General features: G+C 35.8%; 1 protein-coding gene across 2 annotated transcripts in view; it reads left to right on the forward strand.

Moving 5' to 3' along the window:
- SMC1B (structural maintenance of chromosomes 1B) overlaps positions 1-12,178 on the forward strand; it is a 72,137-nt gene that overhangs the window by 23,147 nt on the left and 36,812 nt on the right. For both annotated transcript variants that reach the window (XM_041756419.1, XM_041756421.1), the window contains exons 5-11: positions 344-582; positions 1,034-1,292; positions 2,200-2,340; positions 6,603-6,685; positions 7,265-7,472; positions 9,980-10,165; positions 11,507-11,686. In XM_041756419.1, the coding sequence (XP_041612353.1) occupies positions 344-582; positions 1,034-1,292; positions 2,200-2,340; positions 6,603-6,685; positions 7,265-7,472; positions 9,980-10,165; positions 11,507-11,686 (1,296 nt within the window). The remainder of the gene's footprint in view (positions 1-343; positions 583-1,033; positions 1,293-2,199; positions 2,341-6,602; positions 6,686-7,264; positions 7,473-9,979; positions 10,166-11,506; positions 11,687-12,178) is intronic.

Raw genomic sequence — 12,178 nt, forward strand, 5'->3', positions numbered from 1 at the left:
ATTACAAGTCCTATAACTTCCTTCAATTTACATATTAGGAAACCATATCCTGTGGTTTCCTATCACATAGTATATGAAAACAAAATCATTTACTGGTGTACCAGTCTGTTATATAAGTGTATCCAGAAACTTTCTGCAAATAATGCTACTTTTGACAATACTATTTCTTGATGACATAAGTAATTTATTTCATAAATTTAATAACTTGTGAATAATAAATTATAGATGAATAAAAAACAATTTCATTCCTTAGAGATCATTTGTTGGTACTGTTGCTGAGTTTATGAAAGGTCACCTTAAATATACTCACCTTTAACTCTTGTTGAATTATACTGCTTTATAGGCAGAACGTTATCAGAGTCTGCTTGAAGAACTGAAAATGAATAAGATACAATTACAGCTTTTCCAGCTATATCATAATGAGAAGAAAATTCATTTCCTGAACACTGAGTTAGAGCATGTGAGTAGGAACTTGAGTGTCACAAAGGAGTCTCTTTCTCGTCATGAAAACACAGTGAAAGCCAAGAAGAAGGAACATGGAATGCTAACCAGACAACTACAACAAACAGAAAAAGAATTAAAGTAAGTTTTTACAAGTAGATGTTAATAAATAGATGGATTTTATGTACATTGATAGAAAACGTAAAAATATAAATGACACTTTGAAAGTTGATTTTTTAAAAAAAAAAAACTTTTTACTTTGGAATACTTCTAGATACACAGAAAAATTACAAAGATAGTAAGAGTTCCTGTATTCCCCACACTTGATTTCTGCTACTTTACACATTAATAATATGATACATTTGTCAGAATCCATGAACTAGTGTTGAGACACTTCTATTAAGTAAGGACCATACTTTACTTATATTTTCTGATTTTTCCTCAGTGTCCTGTTTCTGATCAAGAACACCAACTTACATTTAGTAAGCTGCCTAGAATTTATTTTTAAATGTATGATTTGATCAAAAGAACTTCCTTCCTTTATATAGTATAGATTTAATTTACTTTAAAGCAAACTTTATTTTCTTTTTAGATCTCTTGAAGCACTTTTAAATCAGAAAAGGCCTCAATACATTAAAGCCAAAGAAAATACTTCTCACCACCTCAAGAAATTAGACGTGGCTAAGAAATCAATAAAGGACAGTGAGAAACAGTGTTCTAAACAGGAAGATGACATAAAAGCCCTGGAGACAGAGCTGGTTGATTTAGATGGTGCATGGAGAAGTTTTGAGAAGCAGGTTGAGGAAGAAATCTTACACAAGGGGCGAGACATTGAACTAGAAGCCAGTCAGGTGAACAAGTCAATGAATGAGAACATTGTCATTTCTATTATTTCATCTTCTTAGAAACAATTTAAAGAATGTCCTCTGATATTTTAAGAGATTATTTTCAAACAATCCTCATCTAAATTATGGGGGTTGAAAATAGCCTATATATAGAATCTAAATTTAATCTTTAGGCTAGGCTATTTTTACTTTATAAGATTAAATGGTATTATAACCTTATGAATTAATTAAAGTCCTATAAAATGCTTCAACAAGACTACATGGTAATATTTTGTATTAAAAATTAGATAATTAATAATATTCCTATGTTTTAGTAATCATTTTTCCTTATAAATATTATAAAAACTAAAAATAAGATATACATGGCTTTGAAGAAACATGACCACTTAATTGGCAGGAGGGAAGTTGATTGTTTGAAGTAGTATAAATGTGGTGGTGAATTAATATCCAATTTGGTATGTAAAAAATTTAATTATAAATTGGTAGTAGATATCCAAAAATTTGTAATCAGAGTTTTCACAATTCTCTCAACTGAATTTTTGTCGCTTATCTTTCACTAATTTTATGATAATCTTACATCACAATATATATACTAAAATAACTATAACTATATAAATATGCAATTTTATCTGAAATCCTCTTGCTTTTGGACTATTAATCCCCTTTCTCTTCTAAGAATTTCTTACAGAAATGTTATAAAGCTAGGTTTGAATACCTTACTTATTTGAGCAGTTTTGAATAAGAAGAGTTTCATTTTCTGTTCAGATTATCTTACCAGAGAAGATGACCAACTATCCCTCTAATTTATGTAAAACTTTTGATAAGATTAATTATCTGCTAGTAAATGGTATCTTAAAATTTCCCTCTCACGCTTCTTCTGTGAGTTAGTAATATTTAGATGCTCCTTCTACAGCTGGATCGTTACAAAGGACTTAAGGAACAAGTAAGAAAGAAAGTGGCTATAATGACCCAACAGCTGGAAAAGCTGCACTGGGAACAGAAGGCGGACAAAGAGAGACTGGCATTTGAAAGGCGGAGGCATGGAGAAGTTCAGGTACCTTGGTTTGTGCGGTCATGACTGGGAATTATTTTCAATGAAAGTATATTCTCTTTTCATATCAACTTTTCGATATATAAATGGGTTTACACTAAACATAACAATCAATTTAAAAAGTGCTGAACTCCCTGTTTTGTTGCTTAGAATCATCCAGGTACTCTTTCATTGTGGTCTAAGGTGGAAGTATACAGTGCCTTCATTCGTGTTAATATTTTCAACACATTTTTTTTAATTTTTTATTTATTTATGATAGTCACACAGAGAGAGAGAGAGAGAGAGAGAGAGAGAGAGGCAGAGACATAGGCAGAGGGAGAAGCAGGCTCCATGCACTGGGAGCCCGACGTGGGATTCGATCCCGGGTCTCCAGGATCGCGCCCTGGGCCAAAGGCAGGCGCCAAACCGCTGCGCCACCCAGGGATCCCTTCTACACATCTTTGTAGTGATAAGTATGGGCAGACCATACAGGTTTTGTTCTTACATCTATTTTAGTCCAGTAAGGTGAGAAGGAGGACAGAAAAAGAGAGAAAACAAACAACTGTCGTAACAGAGGTGAGTGCAAAGTCCTGTGGAAACATTAAGGACAAGGTCCAGGAGGAGCTTCATGCCCTCTCTACACAGGAAGTGACCAGCAAGACAGCATGATTGTATTCTGCCCTTGAGTAAGGCAGACATGGCTTCCTGCCAGTCTTTGCCAGTCTTGCTCTGTCACTGACTGGTGTAATCTTGAGAAATAACTAAACTATTTAACTTCTCTGAGCTTTGATTTCTTCATGTGTATGATGAGGAAGATGTGTCTACCTCATAGACATGGGGAGGTTGAACAAGGTGAAAGGAAGTGCGATGATATATGAAGTAGTTGGTCTTTCCCTCTGTGCCTCTTGACCTCCTTTTCCAAAGACTGAGCATTGGCCTGTAAAATTATTACTGTGGCAGTTCAACAGTAATAACAATTCGTGATACTCTATGGAGTCAGTGGGCCATGCTGAGAACAGGACCATTTCTGATAAGAACCATAAAGGGGAAGTGGTTCTGAATTATACATACATTTGATTTATAAGTGGATTGGAATTTAGAGGAAAAATGTTTTTGTTTTTTGTTTTTTTTTTAATTTTTTTTTTAATTTTTATTTATTTATGATAGTCACACACAGAGAGAGAGAGAGGCAGAGACACAGGCAGAGGGAGAAGCAGGCTCCATGCACCGGGAGCCTGACGTGGGATTCGATCCTGGGTCTCTAGGATCGCGCCCTGGGCCAAAGGCAGGCGCCAAACCGCTGCGCCACCCAGGGATCCCAGGAAAAATGTTTATTGATTACTTTGCTAGGCACTTTGCATTCATTAGCTCCTGCATGTTTCACTATTCTGAAGAATAGGTATTTGCTGTAGGGTACAGATGAAGAAGCTGAGGATTGACATTTCAAAATGAAATATGTCTCTGGAAACGGGTTTGACATTCTCCAGAGGTAACAGCAGTAATATTATAATGTAGTGCTTTTTTGTGCAGACCATGTATATTCCATGTTTACAGCCCTGCCTTGAACCCAATTTACTTAATCCTCAAACAACTCTGTAAAGTAGATATTAGTACTGTTATGTTCTCATCCTGGTTTTTCCTGTTTTCTGCATTCTCTGCCTTGGTGATCTATATTCTCATAGCTTTAAATATCATCTGCTGATGACTCCCAAATTTGTATTTCTTGCTCACAACCTCCTATATCCAGCTGCTTTGTCAGCATCTCCATTCTGGATGTTAAATAGACATTTCAAACTTAAATCCCAAGCTGAACTTCTGATCTTCACACTCAAATGCCTCCCGCATATTGATCTTTCTCATTTTATGTGATGACAATTCAATCTTACTGGTTGCTTAGACCAGAAAACTTAGAAACCATTTTTGACTCTGAAGAAATTCGGCTGGCTCCACCTTCAAAGTATACTAAAAATCATATCACTTCTGTCCACTTCTGCTGGCCCAAGTCACCATCTTTTTGTTTGTTTGTCTATTTAGGCCACCGGGAGTAGTCTGTTAGTTTCCCATTTCCACTCTTCTTCTCCACAACAGTCTTAGCACAGCACCAGAGAAATGGTTTTAATATCTAAGTCAGATCATGAAACTTGCTCTTTTGTAAGTCCTCCCGTGGCTCACCATCCCACATAAAGTTTAAGTCTATGCCCTTCGAAGACCTGCCTGATTTGTTCACCTCTCCCATGGCAATTTACCTTTCAAATATGTTTTGCTGTCTTCCCTCTTATTCCCTTTACTGGCCTCTGGAACACAGCAGACATATTTCTGCCTTTGGGCCTTTGCACTGGTTATTCCTCTACTTGGAACTTACTTTCCCTACATTTCTTCATTTTTGACTCCCTCACTTCCTGCAAGTCTTTGCTCAATGCCCCCCTCTCAGTGAGGCCTACCCTGATGGCCCTGTTTAAAATTACAGTCCCCACTGCACTTCTGTTCCCCTCACCCTGCTCTGTTTCTCCCATAACATTTGTCCTAGTACATTATTTATTTATTTATTTTTAAGTATTTTACTTATTTATTCATTAGAGACACACACACAGAGAGAGAGAGGCAAAGACACAGGAAGAGGGAGAAGCAGGCTCCATGCCAGGGAGCCTGATGTGGGACTCGATCCTGGGACTCCAGGATCATGCCCTGGGCCAAAGGCAGGTGCCAAACTGCTGAGCCACCCAAGGATCCCCTAGTACATGATTTAATTTGCATATTATATTTGTCTACCTTCCTCCTCTAGAATGTGAACTTCACAAAAGCAGGGATGTCTGTTTTGTTGACTGATACATCCCAAGTGCCTGGAATAGTTCCTTATCTAGAGCAGATAATAAATATTTGTTGAACTGATGAATTTTGCAGATGAAGGAATCAAGGCACAAGATGGTTAACTTGACTGAACTAGTAAGTGGAGGAGCTGGGATTTGGTTCTAAACACTGTCTCCAGAGTAAACTTTTTCAACCCTACACTGTACTGCCTCTCAGTGAGTTTGCATGTTGTGAGTTTGCAGATGAAAATACTAATAAGTAGAAAGGTGAACTATTTGATAATCATGAGTAGCAGAGATGACATTTTGTAGAAGGACTTCTTTGAATGAAAGATAAGTGAGATAATAGAATTTCAGTATGGGTACTTTCATTTTGAAATGTGTGAGTCCTAGAGAAAAGGAACCATGTGTTGGTTATTGTTATAACTCTGGTACAGTAAGTGTTCATTCAGTGAATTTGTATTACAAATGAATAAAATGACATAGTTATCTCTATAGAATGTATTTGTCCTTTTTCACATGAAAATTGGCATTTATTCTCTTTCCCAGTGTTATACACTAAAAAAATATTATATTTTTTTACTTTGGTACACTCCTGGTTTTAGATCACTTAGTAATGGAATAAGGAAGGTTAATCTTGCTGTGGTGCACAGGGTGAATAGGGGAAAGGTTAGAGGTGAAACCAGTTGAAGGTTAGCACAACACTTGTACTTAGTTAGTGATAAAATGAATGGAGCAAGGCTTCTGTAAAGGCTTAGTCCCAAAACCCATTGTTGCCTTCCAGCTTTCTATGTAATTGTAACACCAAGTCACTGTCCTGGAATTGCTGTGCATTTGTCTGCCTCCTCCCACCAGCCCTCTGCCCTTGAGAACAGAGACTCTGTGCTGTTCTTTTTTTTTTTTTTTTAAGATTTGTTCATTTATTTGAGAGAGAGCATGCACATGAGTGGGGGCAGGGGCAGAGGAAGAGGGAGAGAGAGAGTCACAACCAAATTCCTGCTGACTCCAAAAGGGGCTCAATCCCAGGACCCACAAGATCATGACCTGAGCTGAAATCATGGGTCAGATGCTCAACTGACTGAGCCACTTACGCACCCCTTCTGTTCATTATCATATCTCTATTTCCTAGTACATGGTAGCTAGGGAGTAAATATTGAATGAATTGGTTTGAGGGACACATGAAATATGTGAGACCTTTGAAAACCAGCTCTTAGAGCTGGAAGTTACCACAGAGACCTAGTAAATGGCTAAGCCAGAATTTGAACCTTAAGCTTGTAAGCATAAAGCTCTATCCCTTATGCCTTTTCAGAGTTAAACCTTGTTCTTAGAGTGTTTTCATAAAGTTATATTTGACATAGTTCAAATTTAGCACACCTTACAATTCTATAGTAATTTCTAGGGATATAGTGAAAAAATAGTCAATTGTATTTGTTTGGAGTTGCTAGTACTGATTTTAAGTTTCTTTTTTTCCTATTTTAGGAAAATCTAAAACAAATAAAAGAACAGATAGAAGATCATAAAAAACGAATAGAGAAGTTGGAGGAGTATACAAAAACATGCATGTGGGTATAGGAGGAGTTCTTGTGGCTTTCTTATATCTCAGGGATCCTGGTATATTTGTGGGATATTCATGAAATGAAGGCTTCCAGTGATTGTATCCTAATGTTCTCAGTCCTCCAGTTTTTTCCATTTCATCATAGATAATTAAAAATTATAATCACATAAGTAAATACAGTATTTAAGTTTTGAAAATATAAACTTTTAAATGATGAAATTTTGGTATTGATATTTTATAATAAAAGTTAGGTCACGAAAGCTAATGTGACCTAAGTATCCTGCCACTGGGACTTCTATTTTTCATTGGTGTTTACTTATTACTAAGCCACAATGACTACTCTGGTTATAACAGTCTATCCTTACCTTCTCAGTATTCAGAAGTATGTATCTTCTGAATCAACAAAGAATGATCAAAATCTCTTTGTCCATGTCTAGTGCTAGGCTCATTTTATTGTATTTTTCATCATTTAAAATTGATAAGCACTATTCCATTCCCCTGCGATGCCAGACCACAGAGTATTATATCTTGTAATTAAATTTTGTTTTTTCTTTTTGCTATGTAATTTATTGTTGTTATTATGTAGGGATTGCTTGAAAGAGAAAAAACAGCAAGAGGAAACCCTAGTGGGTGAAATTGAAAACACAAAATCAAGAATGTCTGAAGTTAATGAAGAATTGAATCTTATTAGAAGCGAATTGCAGAATGCCGGAATTGATAGCCATGAGGGAACTCGTCAGCAAAAGAGAGCAGAGGTTCTGGAGCACCTTAAAAGGCTTTACCCAGATTCTGTGGTAATAAGAAATGAATAGTTAACTTAAACAAAAAGGCTAATCTTTCTTATTTGGGATTAAAAATGTTACCGTCATTAGGAAGTAGAATTATTTCAGAAATCTTTTATTTTTGTGTTTGATAATTTATATTTAAAACAATAGTAAATAATTACAACAAAAATTTTTTTAATTCCAATACAATAGTGTCTATAGATAAGTAATTATGGGAGAGAATCGTTGACATGAACATATTACCCAGAAAGTCCAAATTACGACCAGTATCACCAAAGGACATGGGTGCCATCAAATAGTCTGGCCACCCCACCCCGGGTGAATAGCCTCAAACCACATGTTCTTCGTAGTTTGAATTTTAAAAAAATATATTTTCAGTAGACATCATTGGCATGCTTTTGAAACAATGAACTTTTATTCTGTAAGTCTGTGTATCCACTTTGCTAATGTATTTCATTAGCTCAAATATAGCAATATCTAACCTATTAGGGTATCAACTTCACAGAATTATTTCCTCTGGCATTAGGGTCATGGCATCTGACTTTCTTGTCACTAGCTCCAGTGTACACTGTGTAGTCCTTACTTTATGAGGGCCTACCTCCAGCTTTTGATACTGTTAACCACTTGAACTGTTCTGAAACCGCTCTTCTAGATCGTGATGAAAGAGGAAGGCTCGGTCACAGAATCCTTCCCCCAGTACCAAAGAAAATAGCAAAACTCATTTAAAAAATGAATTTAACAATCAAAAAATAAAAGAGGCTATTATATCTAATGCCAGAACTTCAGAAAATGGTGACAGTCCGTAATTTAAAAAAAAAAGATTAAACGATAACATTCCTTGTTCTTAACTCTGCAGAAGGAAAACTAACAAATCGATTACTTCCTGAGAGTTCTCACCTAGTATCCCTTAACCTAGCAAGAAATAAACACATATGTATTTGCTACCTTTTGGTTAAAAAACTGGTGGATCAGGGAGCATGAACCTCTGATCTTCTTAGATGGAAGGGAAGGCCAATTCAAAGCCCTCTCCCAAAAATGGGATTTCTCTCCCACTCCCCCATAGAAGAAACTTGGTAAGGGATATTAATTAAAAACTCAAAGGGTAAAACTCAGGTGTTCAGACAAAAGATAACACACAGCCTCAACTCAGGTCTCACTTGCTGTCCTCCATGCCCTTAGATAATAGGAAATAGATCAGAAAATACTGAGAAGCTAGAACAGAAAATACTTAGTCTGTCACCTGTTGCTCAGAGGAGATAACTGTCTCAGTCTAGGTGAGGCAATCAAAACAGTTATCCACCTCAGCAACTTCAAAGTTGGAATAGAGTTCCCCACCTTAAACATAACAAGGGGAAAGGATTCAATATGGCAGCTATAGGTTCATATGACTATAAAAAGAAAGGGTGATTTTAAAAAGCATTTAATAAGTTAATTAATTAATTAATTAATTAATTAGAAGCATTTAGAAGTCAAAGAGCCTAGTCTGGAAGAAGGTTACAGAACAAAATCCCCCCCTAAGTAATTTGTGCTATGGGCAATTTAATAAGAGCTTGAATTCCTAAAACCAGATTCACATATGAACTAATACAAGATAAAAAGTAAAACAGAACTGTGAAAACAAATCAAGAACAAGCAATATTACTGAACTAATAAGAAATTGCAAGTAGCAAGGAATGGGTTACATAGGTGAAAATCAAATTACTGACCTAGAAGTAAGATTTGAGTTAATTACAGGTGAATGGAGAAGGAAAAAACAAAGAGCAGAATAATAAATGTTAATTACAATGATGGGCTATCATAAAAAATTGGTATTCCCTGAAGTAGAAATTATCATGCAAAAAAGGTAGAAAGATGTAAAATTGAATCTTCAAGTATTCTAGGGAACATTGATACAGGACGGTTGACGTTCTGACATTTTGTAGCAAAGGTGTTGATGTTGCATCTACTTCTTGGCCATTCTTGAGACTTCAGGTAACACTTCTTCATAGGAAGATTCCCCTAACTTCTCAGGTCAGCCTGGTCCCTGTTACACACTCTCAGAGCACTCTCTGCTTTATCATAGTGTGTATTATTGCTCTATTTTGTACATGCTTGTAATTATTGATTATTTGTATCTTTCTTCCCTACTAGACTAAAAGCTTTGTGAAGTCAGAGTGTCTGTTTTTTATCTATAATGTTCACACAATGTCTAGCTGAGTACCTGCATGTAGTAGGTACTTCATTGATTCTTATTTAATAACTAAGATAGTGGATGAATGCTATTTAATTACCATAGCCTTATATTTTAATACCTTGGTAAGGCAGTCCCTCCTCACTACTCTTCTCTTAGGTGAAGTGTGACACCCAAATTGATACTTCATGATGAAACCTATGTCCATTTGAATGAGATTCTGTTCAAATATGTTCATAATTTTATAAAATTCATTTTTGGTCTATTCTTTGTTATATTAAGAAACAGTGAATTATATGTTCCTTAGTAACGTGTTTGTTTTTCTCCTCTTTTGAAACCTGCTAAGTTTGGAAGACTACTTGACCTCTGTCATCCTATTCATAAAAAATACCAGCTGGCTGTTACTAAACTCTTTGGCCGGTACATGGTTGCCATTGTTGTAACCTCTGAAAAGGTAGCAAAAGATTGTATTCGATTTCTGAAGGAAGAAAGAGCTGAACCAGAGACATTCCTTGCTCTAGATTACCTTGATGTAAGAAATCTGTAATGCTTATTAGTGCTTAATAGTGATAAAATCTTGTCTTTTAAAGTATGTCTTTATTACCTAAAACTATGGTAGTAATTGAAAAAAAGTCATAGCTTGGATGCCTGTTAGTCACTCAATCAGCAGGTGTTAACGTATTAGTAGGCAAAGAATAAGAATTCCTTTTTTTTTTAGTCTTTTTTTCTTTTAATTTATTTGAGAGAGCAGAGTGAGAGAGAGTGAGCTCTGGCAGTGGTGAGGGGCAGAGGAGAGGAAGAAGCAAGTTCCCTGTTGAACAGGGCTCCATCCCAGGACCCCAGGATCATGACCTAAGTCAGAGGTAGATGCTTAACTGACTGAGCCACCCAGGTTCCTCAGGAATAAAAATTCTTGATTTAATATTTCTTCCTAATTTAATTTTGCTGTAATTCTACCTTGATGACCTAGAGGACATTACTCTAGTGGTACACCAACCTACCAGCAATTTATTTTGTTCTATAGCAAACTATAGAACAGTTAAAACATATCGCCTGTCCATGAAATGCCAACCCTGGGTTTCGACTGTTAATTATGCAATCACCCCTTGGTGGAGCAGACAAAATTTGGGACCTTAAGATATGCATGGAGAGGCCTTAGAGTATCCAGAGTAAATTCCTGCAGCAGGAATTTTGCCATTATCACAAGTGATGTCCTTTACTGGTTTTTTATTGCCTACTAAAGAAAATGCTCCACTTGGTCCAGCTTTCAAGACTCTGAACTGCAGGCGACGTGAGCAGTGGTTAGAGCAGACATGCACTGCCCTGCATTTGACTGTCAGCCCTGCTTGTCGTTAGTTCTCATTGGTTTCTTATAAAAATGAGGTCATGCCTGCTGTTCTTCAGTAATCATTGCAAACATCTTTTTAAAAACATCTATTTACAAACCCAGCTTAAAAATTAAAAGTCATGTCAAAGAGGGTCTGAAGGCTTTCCTGGTCATTTAAGCCTAACATGATTCTCTGAGTTCCATGACACGCTATTCTTTTGACACATATGTAAATAGGTATTTTTTCCCACTAGATTTTCTGATTTTGAGAGTATGGAACACTTCTCATGCATGGCTTTGTCCCAGCTGGTCAGTGGCAGAGTTGAATCTGGAAATTATGTCTTCTGGTTTTTGCTGAAGTGTGTTTTCTTTAAATGTTACATGAGCCACTGTTGGGATATAATTCATCAGATTCTGGTCAAAATTTTACTATATATAAGTACATTCTGTAGGTTTTTTTTTACTATTATGTATGCTTTTTGGGGATGTACTATTTGGTTTTTATTTTAGAGTATCTAATATATCAAATATTTTTTAACCTTTTAGATCAAGCCAATCAATGAAAGATTAAGGGAAATTAAAGGCTGTAAAATGGTGATTGATGTCATAAAGACTCAGTTTCCTCAGCTGAAGAAAGTAATTCAGTTTGTGTGTGGAAATGGCCTTGTCTGTGAGACTGTGGAAGAAGCAAGACATATTGCATTTGGTGGACCTGAGAGACGGAAAGTAAGAGGCTTAGATCATACTTTGGGGTAACTCCTCTAGACTGTATCTTGTTTTAATTATTTCAAAATTTTAATCTGCTTTGTCTTATTTGTATCAAGTATATTTCAGGGACTTTAACCTTCTTACTATTATTCCACTTCTAGAATTTTTGCTGTTTTAGGATGTGTAGAACATTGGAATAGATGTCACATTTTCACAGAAATCATCCAATGTCTTGAATTTGTGCTCTTGGTTTTCCATGAATTGATTATCTTTCTATAGGTTTGATATCATGTTTTAGAATTTTTAAAATTCAAATAGTGCAAGTTAAATCACAAAATGGTATTTTGGCTAGATTATGAACTACATACAGTATTTATAAACTATATTAGATAAGTTTATCATATAGTTTGCAGCAGCTTATCTTATATATAGCAGCAGTTCTGCTAGCTATAGTTTGGTCATCAAGATTTTTATGGTAACTCAATTTTAAAATATTTTTAAAATTTATAT

This window comes from Vulpes lagopus, chromosome 5, assembly GCF_018345385.1.
Source record: "Vulpes lagopus strain Blue_001 chromosome 5, ASM1834538v1, whole genome shotgun sequence".
In the NCBI taxonomy this organism is placed as follows: Eukaryota; Metazoa; Chordata; class Mammalia; order Carnivora; family Canidae; genus Vulpes; species Vulpes lagopus.